The sequence below is a fragment of the Pholis gunnellus genome, assembly GCF_910591455.1.
Source record: "Pholis gunnellus genome assembly, chromosome: 6".
Classification (NCBI taxonomy): Eukaryota; Metazoa; Chordata; class Actinopteri; order Perciformes; family Pholidae; genus Pholis; species Pholis gunnellus.
Genome location: NC_136532.1, coordinates 5,738,281 through 5,752,962, shown reverse-complemented (window position 1 = coordinate 5,752,962; position 14,682 = coordinate 5,738,281). Strand labels below are relative to the sequence as shown.

Genomic DNA, 14,682 nt, shown 5'->3' with positions numbered 1-14,682 from the left:
TAAAAATGGGATAATGATGATAATGAGTATAATTACTGAAATGGACGTCTTGGAGCACAATAATCTAAACTGTCCATCACAAAGAGAAAAAAAGGATCTGTGCATTTGTGTGTGTGTGTGTGTGTGTGTGTGTGTGTGTGTGTGTGTGTGTGTGTGTGTGTGTGTGTGTGTGTGTGTGTGTGTGTGTGTGTGTCACAGCTTACAGTACTACTCTGTAAATGAACTGGCATTAGCATGCTCTGAATGGAGCAGGGCCGGGGTTGAAGGGAGCAGGTGAAAATCTCACTTTGAATCATTTCCCCTCCCGGTCCCTGCCATTGTTCCCGTTTCTCACACATGGCAGAGGCAGAGAGAAAGGATCCTATTATTCCAGCCCAAGCCTGTTCTCCTCGTTTATCGTTTAAAGAGGGGGAAAGAGAAGGGGGAATATTCTGATGGAAAGCAGGGCCTCTGTGGCAGCCCTCGCAGTTGTGTGCCAGCTGAAAAGACTCCGCAGGCCGAAAGCTGCGGCGGTGCCCACCACCTGCTGAGCCCTTTCTCCTTCATCTCTCCCTTCTCCCTCTGCTCTCTTTCTCTGCCTTTCACCACCAAGCGCTCGGTGACTCAGCGGTCCAGGTTCAATTCAGGCTGAGGCCTCATGAAATAAAGAAGGAGAAAAAAAAAGAAGGTTACAAAAAGAGAGAGAAAAGATTAATTTCTTGAGTGGGAGAGAGGAAAGGGGTGAAAGAAGACAGATACATAGGTACTGTATTTTGTGTTGCACTGAAAGGAGAGGTCTAAGCTGCACCTGGCTCTGGATTCTGAAGTGATTTTCATGGGTGTTGAAGAAGGACAAGTTCTACCTAACCCACCAACAATTTCCAGAGCGGCGAGAATCACAAGCTACAACTTCTGGTTTGTACATGAATCGCCCAAGCCCCTCGACCGCTGCCTACTTTGGCCTCGTCTTTGCCTTGCCGTACCTGCAACACAGGCCTTGGACATCCTCCCCGCGCTCCCTCAAACAGACCCACTGAATTTAAGATCAGGTATCGATGCTGAGAGTGTACTCACCCTCCGTCAATACTGATGGGTTATGGATGAAGAGGTGAGTGAATCCCTGCACCGCATCGTCATGAGACCAGCACTGTCAGGGTAACATCTGTGCGTGATGAAATAATGAGACACCCTGCTCTAGCCCCTGTCTCATATATATATATATATATATATATATATATATATATATATATATATATATATATATATATATATATATATACACATACATACATACATATATACACTATATATATATATATATATATATATATATATATATATATATATATGTGTATTTGTGTGTGTGTATACGTGTGCACACCCACACAGCAAAATCAATGAAAACCCCACACAAATGGAGATGTATACATTGCCTGCAGCGTTGCACTTTTGTGCCAAGACACGTGTCTTCCCAGTGGGATGGGATCCACTGCACTCTTCCCGGAGGGGAGGGGGGGGGGGGGAGAGAGGGAGGGGGGCACGGTTAACTACATGGACAGAGGGAACGGCCCCACGGTGCAGAGGCAGAGGGATGAAAAGGTGAAACTTTGAAGAAGAGATAAAGTGTTAGATCCCGGGATGAACCAGGACAGAGCTTTGTATCAGAGGGGGAGAGTAGCCGGTGAATCAACATCTCTTTCTCCCCGGCTTCACTGGGCGCAGCATCTTCTAATGGCTGTACAGACAACCTGGGGGTTCGAGACGTAAATACAACACATTGTTAATAATTGATGTGCATCAAAACATTGAAGATATTTGCACACGTGATCAGAATGCATAAATTCCACTTGTGGGTGATCCACTCGCTCTCTCTCTCTGTGTTTTTTTATTTATTAATCGTGTATGTATACAGCTGGTATATCTTTCCGTACTCTTTAAACTTTGGACGAATAGGAGACTCTTTGCATTCAGTTTTTGCACGAAACACGATAATCATTGTTAACTTCGGCTTACAAATCGACCCGATCACAGGACAGGTGGGGATTTTACACGATGAACGCAGAATCCATTTTGGTGGTGAGACTGCACTTGTCTCTTAAAGATCTCATGAGTCTCCATCTTCATAAAATCAGGTTGTTTTACCAAGCATCGCTTCAACCCACAAAGCATCAATATTTCACTCTTAGCAGGCATCATAGCTTCAATGAAGTGCCTGGAATAAGCTGAGCATGTTATAATCATGCAGGCCTAACAAATGTAAGAAGCGTGAGGAGAAATTTCAGGGGGAAAAGAATCAGGACTTTAAAAGGAATAGCTTGGTGTTTTGGGACATAATGAGTTGCTTTCTTGCGGAACGTGAGATGAGAAGAGAGGTATTGATCTTCTCGTAGAGTGGTCAGCAAGAAAGCAAATATGCCTATTGCCCATAGAAGTTAAATGACCAATGTCTGTTCTACTACTATTATATGAGTACAAAAGAAAATGTCAATAGTTGTTAGAGAGCCAGAGTAAATGAGAAAAACAACTTAATGCTTCTTACACACTCTGTCAAAGGGTAGCTCATTGCTATCGCCATAGGAGCGACATTTTTGTTCGACTTTCTGTAACCAGTGTAGCAAAAAAGCATGACGGAATTTCATGCTAGCTAACTAGCAAGCTATAGTTAGCTAGCTAACTTGCTACACTGGTTACAGAAAGTGAGCCGAACAAAGATGTTGCTCATATGGCGATAGCAATGTGCTACCCTTTGACAGTGTGTAAGAAGCATTAAGTAGTTACATTTTTCTAATTTACTCTGGCTCTCTACGCTTTATAACTTTAATATATGGTTTTAGTTGTTACTGCAAAGCTACAACGGTGCACATAAAAATGTCCGCCGCTCTGACCATCCTGCTACATTGATCTGAATAGGACTGTACCCTCTACTCCTACTGTACTTCTATGGTATTACCAAAAAATGTCACACTATTCCTCACACAGAGGTTAAAACAGAGCCAGTGACAGAGACAAGAGAAGAATCCCTCTGCTTAATATCAGCATGTAGACAAGAAGGTCGTCTGGCATTGGAGATAAAGGTGGGTGTGGGTTGTCGTTGTGTGTGTGTGTGTGTGTGTGTGTGTGTGTGTGTGTGTGTGTGTGTGTGTGTGTGTGTGTGTGTGTGTGTGTGTGTGTGTGTGTGTTCCACTTATAACAGAGGCTGTCCATCTCCCTCGCCCACCATGGGCAGGCCAGGCATCCACATTCCTCAGATAATGGAGGGCCATCCCAGACAAGCAGAGGCAAGCCTGGACCCTCCTGGGCAGACCCTGGTAAATTCCTCTCATGCTCGCAGACCCACTGGGATAAGAGCTGGGGAGAAGTGGGGGCATTTTTTTAGAATTTCTCTATTTTGCCGTTGAAAGCGGTGTTCTTGAGGAGCCAAAAGAGCACTCGACATGAATGACCCCTGGCAGGCAAACAGGTCCTCTGGGTCTTTGCTGTGGGTAATGTCCACCCTGTGCCGACCAGACCAACCATCTACCTACCTACCCCCCCCCCTCCCGCTCTCACTATTGTGTTTACTTGACACTGATGTTAGGGGGGAGAGAAAGAGAGGGGCTTGGGTGGGGGAGGGCAGGGAAGGGCCAGCGACACCAGGGCCATTGTTTCTCAGCGACCCCCATTCAGGGTCATTTAGCATGTGACACCTCTGGGGGCACAGTGCATTGCTAATGGCACAGAAGAGCAATAAACGTGCCAGCCCCCGGCACTCTGACCTGAGCCAGGATGGTGAGAAATAAGGCAGGAGAGATAAGAGGGAAGGAAGGTGGGCTGGCGGAGGGAGAGCGGAGTCGTCGTCTCGGGATGAGGGACAAGGAAAGCATCAGTAGGAACACATGAGAAAGACCAACGTAAAGCAGACAGAGCAGACGGTCGGAGGAGCCGTTCTACATACCTGGGGAGGGCGTGTGCGCGAGTATGTGTGATCTATGTAAGTGTGTGTTTACCTTGAGTGACGGGAAGGTCAGTGGCCCCCAGCCAGGGGCATTCCTGCATGGGCATCAAAAGACAGAGGGGGGAAGGGGGGTGCCGCAGGCAAGCTGGAAAAGGCCCAGCGTTAAACTGGGCTTGTCCTAAGTACAGGAGGTAGAGACGATAGCAGAGACAATACAGTCAGGTGAAGCTCATTGTGTTCAGCTTTCATGAGATTTTTACAATTTTTGTTTGAATCTTAAAAGGAATAGTTTGACAGTTTGGGGAATAAGCCTTTTTTTCACTTCATGCCGAGCGTCAGTTCAGAAGATCGCTGCCGTTAAACATGAAGCTTATAACCAGGAGACTATTAGCCTAGCTTAGCATGACGACTGACAGCAGGGTGACTGCAAATTAACAAGCAAGTGTTACTTTGTCCATCTAGATTTGACGGTGAAGGCGATCCTGAACGGCGACAAGGATTCCGCAGAGGGAGCTAATCCCCCGAAAACTTTGTATACTCCAACACGAGCTTAGCGGGATGACCCAGAAGCTTCGATGACACGATGGAGGGAGTTGCTCCAGCAATAAGCATCGGGATGAAAGAATGAAAGAATCAGCAGCGTAACAGACGGTTTATTGAAGGCCCCAAAACACTTCCGATTGGATAATGACGGTCACCTGATAGCAAACATATCATCCATCAATAAGCCGATGATTACAGCTGATGTAGATTGGCCGACGTGAGCAGTGCTCTGCCTAAAACTAAGGCTGTGCTTCATTACTTTCATGCATCTTTTTTCTTTTTAGTTTGTGCTGAAACATATGGTCTGAAGTGCACCACCCTGCTTATGGCATATTTAAAGATATTTAAGACTAGTAAATACATTCAAACCCAACTACAGAGCAATATGTGTCAATCATAAGAAAGCACTGAATATTGGCATTTTTTTAAGAGTTCTCGAAACACTGCAAGACAGAAGTCATTGTCGCTGAAACAGGGAAATTGCACAATGTGGCGAAAGGAATCGACTCAAAGCAACAACTGTCAAATATAGGACGAGTGACCACGAGTTGACCCTTTGTCAACTGTTACTGTAGGACTCTTGGTGGGAAACTGACTTACAAAACTGCAAGCTAGGAATTCAGAGATAACCCCCAAATATTTCGTGAATACCTCAAAGTTATGCTAAAATAATGCTAATTACTCTTCTGTCCCCACACTGTACTTCAATTCAGGGGCCCCAATGCTTTTATCAATTGTCTATGAAGGACGCTGCCAACAGGAAGGACATACACACCACACTACAGGTGTCACTTGCTTGCTCATAGAATGCAAATAAATGAACCCCAAGGCAAACTGCACAGGGTAGCAACACCTGAAATGAGACCGGAAACATGTGACCTGCGAGCCGGGAGACATTACCAAGTGGATGTCGAACAGAGTCACTTACCCAACTCGAGAGGGGAACAAGGCACAGAAAAGTCAAAACACACTCTTGGTTTTCAATCAAGCTTTTAATGAAAAGATCATAAAATAACAGTTTATTTTTCCTCACTGCTGTACATTAAGACTGCAAGGTTGTGAGTGCTGAGGTCAGCTGTTTTACACATTTTTTTATGACACTTTGAGTTTGAGCGAGCCCCATCGCTTTGCGCGGCGGCGGCAGCTCTGACCTGAATACGAGCTCTCTGAGGAGTGGAGATGAAGAGAGAAGCCCAGCCTGGGTGCTGCCAAAAGCCCCCCCCAAAAAGGGGAGGGGGGTCACAGAATCTCACCTCCAATACTGGTGCACGCATGTTAGGTTGTGTTTGCAGTCTAGACGGTGGCATCTGCATTCGCATGGGTGGAGGTGTATGCGCGTACATAAACAAATGCACCTGGGTGTGTGGCCTTCTGCATGTCAAGTGTCTTTGCCAAGGGGGAGGGGCTTCTCAGCCCTTTAAATTATTCATCGGCAAAGACCCTAATGTCCATTCCAGAGCCTCTCAGCCTCCGGAATCGTGATACATTATTGAGAGGACGTTCCTGAAGAAAGCAAGACCAGAGAGGGAGCTCGATACACCCACTTCATGGGCAGCTCCACTAATCAACTCTTCAAGTACTATACAAGTATTTGTTTCAATCTATTCATTAGCAGCTAATCATGTCTTTCCATTAATGTAGTGCACGTCAAAGTGACACTGTGCCTTTGTAAATTCAAAAACAGATGGAAATTAAATGAAAGATTACATGCGAAAATATGCTGCTACATACTCCATATTTCGATATTTTGGTTACGGATGGACGGCAAAAAAAAAAAAAAGTAAGATGTAATGGCAAGAGAAGCACATTTCTGTAAACACTGAACGTTTTGAGGTAATTTGGTGTTTCTCAGTCACTACTGCAAAACGACGCAGGAGGTACAGTAAACACTGATGTGAAACATAAAAATGCAGCGGAGGATAAAGTCGCCTGTGCAGTGACGGAGATTACAGAGGGTCAAGGGCTAAAGCAGGAGGTCAGGTGTATCGGAGATAAAGCAATTAGACTATAAAGCTTAGAAATGCTTCAACGGCAAGCGAGGGCCATTTTAAAACTGGCTTTGGTTTTAGTCTGCCGAGGTAAGAAGAAGCATCTCCATAATAACCAGACAGACCAGCCCCTCTGCTTTACAAAATGCCTGAAAAAAAAGGATGGGAACGGCGACAACCGCACGACAATAATACCAAGAAATGAGACGGAAACGCGAACGCCTCGGAGCCAAGTACAGTCCCCTCGGTTTGCGTTTTCCTGCTTTGTATATTCAACTTTTAAAGCTTTCGTAACACTGCATAATGATATGATACTTCAACAAACACACTGGAACAATGATGAGGTAAGAGGAGAGAGAAAATAGAGTGAACCGTAAAATGGGAACTGGTATGACAGCGCCCCGGAGGTCTTCCCAGAGGCTTGGACAAAACATACAAAGTGCACTTAGTAAAGCTATCTCGCCCAACGTTTCTAAACTCCTCCCATGTAGAACTAACAAGACGCTAAACAACACATACGTCATGTATAAAGAGAAGGAAGAGGTGGCAAGTAGTTTTAAGACGAGAAATGTAACAATAGTCACGAGAACGGAGCGAAGTGTCGATTGCGTGCATGTTTTCTGCGGCGTGAATGTGTTTTCTTTTTTGGCAACACCCAGGGAGAGCAAGATTGAAAAGATACAGTAGCCTCCGTTCTGCACAGGCAGGTCACAGCGTCCTGCCTGCGTCCACAGACACACAAGGGGTTAAAGTTCAACTCCCCTGATGTGCAGTCGTTCAGCGACAACTCAAGAACACATGGGCACAAAAAAAATAAAACACCCATAGTGAATCACATGAAATCAAAATAACAAAAAAAAAAAAAAAAAAGACCCTACAGACTGTCAGGTATTACTGAGAGAGAAGATATTAAATGCCATAGACCATTTTCTTTAAGTTGGAAAATAATAGAAGTCAATTTTCTCACAAAAAAAGGTTTCACAGATTATGGTTAATGGCTATGTTTTGTGTCTCACTTTTGATTCTCAGCTTGAAAACCTCAAAACAAACCAAAAAAAGAAGATGGTCCTGCCTCCACCTCAGTCTCACACACTGAGCTAATTCTTTGCAGAGGTGAAGGCAGGGCCAGAAATAAATACATTCATCACTGACAATAGACATTTGATAAAAAAAACAGAACACTGTCAATAAGTGTTTGCACCAACTTTGTATGAGGCTCGGCCAGCCAGAGGTTTGTGCTGCTTTTACCCTCAGAATACAGGCAGCTAAGAAAGAAAAAAAAAAAAGAATTGCAAAAACATCATAAAAGCAGAAAAACGACCAGAACATTCACAGTTAAGACTACCAGATAAGCCTGTTTACATGCAGTGAACAACACAGAGCTACATTCTCCGGGTAGGGTTTTTCGAGAACCGCCAGCATAAAAGAGATGTACCATGTTACTAAAAAAAAACAACCCAAACCATTCAAGCGTCGCCCATCCCAGCGCCTACATAGTACGAGACCCCAAGCAGCGGAGGTAGACCTCAAGTGCAGTCGGGTAAACAGAGACGAAAAATTGAGCTGAAGACCCCAACTAACAATGCCTTTTGATTAACGTCAAGGATGCACTGCCCCCCCCCCCCAATCTCTGTGGTCCCATCTGAAGACAGGCCAGAGGGCAGGGGGGACCAGGGCTCAGGGTCACCCCAAAGCCAGCTGGCAGAGAGGGGGGGGGGGGGGGGGGGGGGGGGAGGTTAGGGGTTCCCCCCCTAAAACCACACACCCCTCCCCTTAATTGAATATGCAGCAGTTCACCCTGAGTTTGACGCTATACTTTTGTTTTGGCAGCAACATCTGAGGAAAACCATCTTTATTTAAAAAAAAAGAAAAAAAAAAGGTTTTTAAATAACACACACAAAAAAAAAAGAAAAATAAATCACCTCTGACTGGCCGAGCCTCGACTGAGGTCTGTAAAACTGTAAAAGTTTATGTAAACAATGAGATAAATACATGTTTCTTTTTAGAGCCACACATGGTTCCATAATCATTCAAATGTGCTTTGGTTTAAAAAATAGTTTGTGGATTTGGGTATGAGCTTCTTTTTTTCTTCTTCTTCTAAGTTCTTTGTACAACTTTGCAACTATTTCGGAACACACCGTGTCACTAACTAAAATGTAGACTTGTTTCGAGCTGCCTGGCCTTTGTCAAGGCTCTTTGTGTTAGTTGAAAAAGTTCCCCCCTGCTTGTCTTAAATATGAAACTAGTGTTTTTGCTTTTCCCATGATTAAAATACAGAGAAATCGATACAATACTATGTCTTACAAATGTAGCTGAGAGTCTGCATCCACAGATGCCGAACAATCCCTGAAGTAGTTGAATAGTAGTAGTACTAGTAGTAGTAGTAGTAGTAGTAGTTGTAGTAGTAGTAGTAGTAGTAGTAGTATGGTCACAGTTTGGAGTTCGTATTTTTTGTCTGGTTTTCTTAATTTTTTTCGTTATGTCAAACAAGCAAGCATTCAAATGCGGCTGCAAAGTCTTTTGCAGAGATGGCTAGAGATCTTGATGTACAAAAACACCTTTTGCACTACAGACATTACGCTGTACTGCAGTAAGTGCCAACAAGTACAATAACGTTTGAAGGCAATGCATTGCGGACTCCCTCTTAAGCCAGGAGAGGTCACAAGCAACAGTGGATCAGGCGATAAATAACATGTTCCTGGTTTGGGTGGGGGGGGGGGGGGGGGCAGGAGTGTGAAAAATGTGTAGATGTACCATGCAATCACTAAACGGCAGCTGCTCCTAACAGCAAGACACCGACATCCAACATAACCAAGTAACAACTCTGGGAGTCCAGGACGCAGGTACCTTAAAATGGTAGTGATGTTTGTGTAACTGTAGCTGCATCCCTGTGATAATAAACATTTCACAGACCATAACATGAGGACGAAGGAGGATTTGAAAAATAAAATCAAGAAGACCGTTAAACCAACATAATAGAGGAATGCCTATACCAAAAACTTGTAGTGAAGGTTCATGCTCCACAGCGTAACTGTTAAAGAGTAGATACACTGGACAGGTTTCAGTGAAACCAACAGACAACAGAGGGGGGGGCGTTCCAAGCTGACGGTTGCTTACGATGAGGTAAAAGCCTTAGGAGGTTAAAAATAATTTAAAAATCATTCTGTGATATCATGGGAGTACAATCAGAAACAAAAGGATGCCGCAGGAGACCGATGAGTTGTCCAACTGTCCAGTGCATCTCTGCTTCTCCCTTCTTGTTACAAGTTTTCACAAGTCTGGCTCAACAAAAAAGTAAAAAAAAAAAAAAAAAAACTAACAAGCAACTTGAACTTCACATTAAAATTCTGATTATAATTCCTATCTTTTTTTTTCGTTTTTTTTTTGGTCTGAAACAGAACACATACAATGTCATCAAGTCCTGTTTTTTTTAAGTCAGGGAATATAAAGTGATAAGGACTCTGGATATAAACCAAAAGAAACCAAAAAACATGTTCAGGGAACACGTCGTCTTTTTTTTTTTTAAACTTTACCATTTCCGTTCGGGGGGTAAGGTTTAAATCATACCGGCCCACCAATCAGCACAAGCTTTCCTTGCAAACCACGAGAATCTGCCTCAATCTCAGAGTCATTGGCCGAAGCTCCGTCAAAAGAGTGGATCTCTTTGTCCGGAATATAAATTCATAAATTTGTTTTATACAGCAAAAAAAGAAATCAAAAGTGAAATAATTTAGTATGCTATATATCTTAAGTACATCTTTTTTTTTTGTTTTAACTTTGGTTATGAACTTGTCTAGCAATGTTAGTTAGCTCTGTTCTCCTCAACATTCATAAGATCTTTGGAACACTATACATCTACGCTAACTAACCACTAGTTGCTCCAGGCGGGAAGCTACAGTACACTTTGAGGCGGGGCCGCACTGAGCAGGGCCCCCAAAAAGCTATATTTGACAAGTAAAAACAACAGCTAAAGAAAAAAAAAAAACTATATTAATGTGTAAAATCTATGAGCATTAAAAACCTGTGTTGAGAGATGGGCAGGTTAAAGCATTAGGTGAAAAGTTACCATAATCTACACACTTTTTACAATTAATTACATAGGAACTTTCAACTAATCAACATAGAGTTTGTAAGAGTAATCAGAGGTAGCGAGGTCACAAGCCTATATAAATAGACTTTTTTTCTGAGGGGAGGAAAGCTATACAGACAAAAAAATAAAAACGTACCCACTGAACATAGTGTTCAGTCTAAAACACCCTCTCCTTACCCCCCCCCCCCCCCTTAAACTACCCACCCAACCCAACCCAACCCCCCTCCCCCCTCCACAAGAAAAATCCCAAGACTTTCCAGTTTAAACATTCACTGAAACATGACAAGTTCTTTAAGTAAATCAAGTACCTCGAAGGGGTTTGTCTTTCCAACCAGGATTCATTCCTGGGAGTACTAGCAGGCAAAACCGACAACAATGAAAATCCACCCTGTATCGCTGCGAGCAGCCACAGAGAGAGACTTTGAGTATTTGTGGTCTGTAAAACAAAAGCTTAATCCAATGTCATCCCACCATTTCTTTCAGGACTTTCAGTTAAAGCATGGAGATGGTCCCAACCCCAGTTACCCCTCCTTTCACACACAGATCCCCATCACCAACATAACAAAGGATATAAAGCTGTCAGGGTTAAAAATAATCTTTTTGCTGAATTATTGCCAGTATTGTTTGCACGGGTTTTTGGTCAAGATAGCACTGGAGTACAGAGGGGACTCTTGAGTTGATCAGTTTGAGGAGCAATCTGAAAAGCTCAAAAAGGGTAGTAGAGAGAAAGGCTGCTGAGGGGCATGAGGTGAGGGGGGGGGCTCGACTTTACATCAGTAGCCACATTCACATTTGACAGACTTGCAATGCAGACCAGAAGTCGTGCCACACCACCATGGCTTTGGGACTTTGGCGAGAGACGGGAATAATTTGTCCCTCTAGAACTCCTGAGAGGTGAGCAGACGTCGCTTGATATAAATGATGACATGATCCTTGCATCAACAAGTTCCCACCGTCACCAAGAGCCCACTGTGGCTAACAGCTATATCATCCACTAAGCCGGGGCTTTCGTGAACTGGAATTCATATGAAGGGAACTGTGAGTGTCTGCGTGTGAATGTGTGCATGTGCGTTTCTTTGCTGTTGAGATGGGAAAAAAAAGGTAGAGGTTTTTTGTTTTTTTTTCTATATCCCAGAGTTCTTTGGCTTGATGCGCTTCTAAGAGGGTGAGGTGTGCATCCTCAGGTGACTGATGAGGTTACGCTGCTGGGTAAACTTCCCCCCGCATAGCTGGCATTCATACGGCTTCTCCCCAGAGTGGACACGCATGTGCTCTGTCAGACGGTACTGGCGCGTGAAGCGCATGCCACACTCTTCGCACGCAAACGGCTTGAGGCCGAGGTGGCTGCGCATGTGGCGTGTCATGGTGCCCCTCTGGGTAAACATTTTGCCACAGATGTTGCAGGGAAAAGGCCTGGTCAGCCAATGGCTCTTTTCGTGTTGCCTCAGCGTCGCCGGGTCTTTGTAGCTCTTACTGCAGACTGTGCACTTGAACGGACGCGCTTCGGAGCCAAAGGTGGAGGGGCCCACGACTGCAGAGAGGTCCTCTGCCTCCTCCTCCTCCTCCTCTTTCACAAAGGTCCCTCCCTCCTCTTTAATGTAGAGCTCGTCCTCGTTGTGCGTCTCCACGTGGGCATTGAGCTGCTCAGAACTGGGGAAGCCCTTACCGCAGGGAATGCACACATAGAGGTTGTCTCCGAACGCTGGTTCAAAACCTTCCTGCCGGTACACGTAGTTGGCGCTGTGGTGTCCCCCTCCTGTTCCCCCTCGACCCCCTGCACTCTCTCCGTCACTTTGCCCGCTCTCGTCAGTGTGGTCCTGGCCGTTCTCTCCACCATCTTCCTCATCTTTACATTGAAAGGCCTGGTCGGAGGAGCGGCCATCTTTAGGACCCACAATCACCCCATTAACCAGGGGCCTGTCGTGTTCTTCAGACTTCAACCCTGACGCCTCTTTCTTAGGCCATTCGTTCTTGCGGGCACCCTGTCGAGATTTCTTCTGGGGCGGGGGGCCATCGGGCTGGTTTGGGGTTTCCTCTGAGGCTTTAGAGGAGGAGTTGAGATCCGTGGTCTCTGAGCCACAGGTGTCCACACCTGGTAGGGTGGTAGAGGAGTCATCCAGTGAGGCACTGTTGGTTGTGGATACTGAGGCAGATTGAGGGGACTCTTGGGAGTTGCTGTGTGGGCTGAGGGCATCAGTGGCTGTGCCCGCAGGGGGAGGGCTCTTTTTGGACAGGTCCAGACCAAGGTCTGGCTCCCCAGCACTTCCTCCACTGCTGAGGTTACCGTTACTGCTGCCATTCCCGCCATTGCCGTTCCTCCCAGAGCTGCCAACAAACATTTCGTCGTCTGAGAGCTTGTCCCGAAGGCCTTCATCTGGCTGCGGCTGGTCGGCATCGGAAGGGGTCGGAGGATAGTGGTTTTTGGGGCCAGCAGGGGTAGAAGTGGAAAGGCGCTGGTTGTTGAGGCGTAAGCGGCTATGGGGAGCTGGAGTGGAGGGTTTACCTGGCAGGGGTTTCCCACCACTGCGCTTAAGCTTTTTTCTGCACAGAGCAGCGAGGTCATGGAGCTGGAGGTAGCTGGCTGCGGTTAAGAGGGCACTGAAGTTCTGCTCACTGCTCTGGTCCACCGAGGACAGGAGCTTCCCAGTGTAGATGAAGTCCAGAACTTGTCTGAAGACAGAGGGGTTAACCATCTCTGTGTCGAGGTTAATGAGGTTATCGTGGAGGACCAAAGATTTGAAGTAGATGCTGCTCGCAGCCAGGATGTTCTTGTGGGCACGAAAGAGTGCATTCTCCACCACGATGATAACATCACAGAGGAAGCCCTTGGCTCTCTGCTGGTTGAGTTGCAGCAGCAGTTGTTTGGCATGATTTGGCAGTTCCATTTCCACCTTCCTTCTTTCTCTCTCTCTCTCTTCCTACACGAGCACCACCTGAAGCTGGAAGAGAGAAATGAAAAAAGGTGGTTAACTTTACATCTTAGATGTGAAGAATTAAGCTTAGTTTATACTCGCCGTAGTGAAGCCGGCGCGAGTGCAAGAAAATGCTGCCAAAACACACGTGACTGTCACAAATAGTTAAAACTTATTGTACCCCCTGTGACATTTCGAAGAATAGTGCAGTGCACAGGGAATGGAGTATAAACCCCCCCCCCCCCCCCCCCGTCTGCGGAGGCTTGCGCTAAAGCTTTAGACTGTTAGGATAAATGACGAGTTGTTCAATATAGCATGTACGCAAGAGTAATAGACGTGAAAGAAGTGTAGTGGTCTTTGACAGATTGCACAAAATGTTTGCACACTCAAGTTGAGTAGACGCCCAAAAATGTCGACCAAGAAATGTGTTGTACCAGGTAGTTTACACAGCTTTACTGTAAAGAAGCAGTGTGTTTCTGCACCATCTTGGTTTAATTTCTAGTTTCAGTAGGACTCAAATTGAATACAGGTTGACCGTTACACTGCTCGCATGTCTGACACATCAAACAATTGAACTGTGTTGCGACTCCTACGGTGAGTACATCAATCTAAGCTTTTAGCTCTCACAAGGAAATTAGCAAACTGTCAGCACAGCGTGCCACATAATCACACGGCAGCTGAGAAACTGGAACCCTTCCCTTCCTCTCGACTTCCTTTTTAAACAAATTGCAACCCCATGTGTATCATGTTCTCATACACATTGACACCGTTCTGACACAAAAGCCAAATGGGCGGAGAAGAGGAAAGGGTAAAGTAACTACTTTTCCAAGGTGCCCGTCCCCTCTGGTTTAGGTGGGGTTGCCCTCTTTGGAAACTCGGCCCACTCTAGTCTCCATTAGGTCATGGTAATGTCAGCCCTGCTCCATTGTCTAGGGGTGGGGGGGGGGTCGGTGCCACAGCAGGGCCGGGGGAGGGATTAGGTGACACCTGAGCAGGTAAAACTACACAGGAGCAAGGGCAGAGGAGGGTGGGGGGGGGATGCGGCTCAAAGACAAGGAAAGCAACACCTGATCCTCCGGAGAGGCCCTCATTTATGGAATTAGGACAGATGAATCTCATTCAGTGTTGGACTACATAACGATGACTTACTACAGACCACAGTGCTCTACTTCTAGTCTGACACTGAAAACACTATTCATTGTAAAGAAATGTTCTGCACTACATTCATAGAGCCTA

At 45.4% G+C, this 14,682-nt stretch overlaps 1 protein-coding gene across 1 annotated transcript; it reads right to left on the bottom strand.

Annotated features, from left to right (window-relative positions):
* Window positions 1-11,691: 11,691 nt before the first annotated feature.
* hic2 (hypermethylated in cancer 2) lies at window positions 11,692-13,422 on the bottom strand (the record flags this gene model as incomplete). Its single annotated transcript, XM_079161583.1, has 1 exon — window positions 11,692-13,422. Exon 1 carries the CDS (start codon window positions 13,417-13,419, stop codon window positions 11,692-11,694), a length of 1,728 nt encoding a protein of 575 aa, XP_079017709.1. The 5' UTR covers window positions 13,420-13,422.
* Window positions 13,423-14,682: the final 1,260 nt, after the last annotated feature.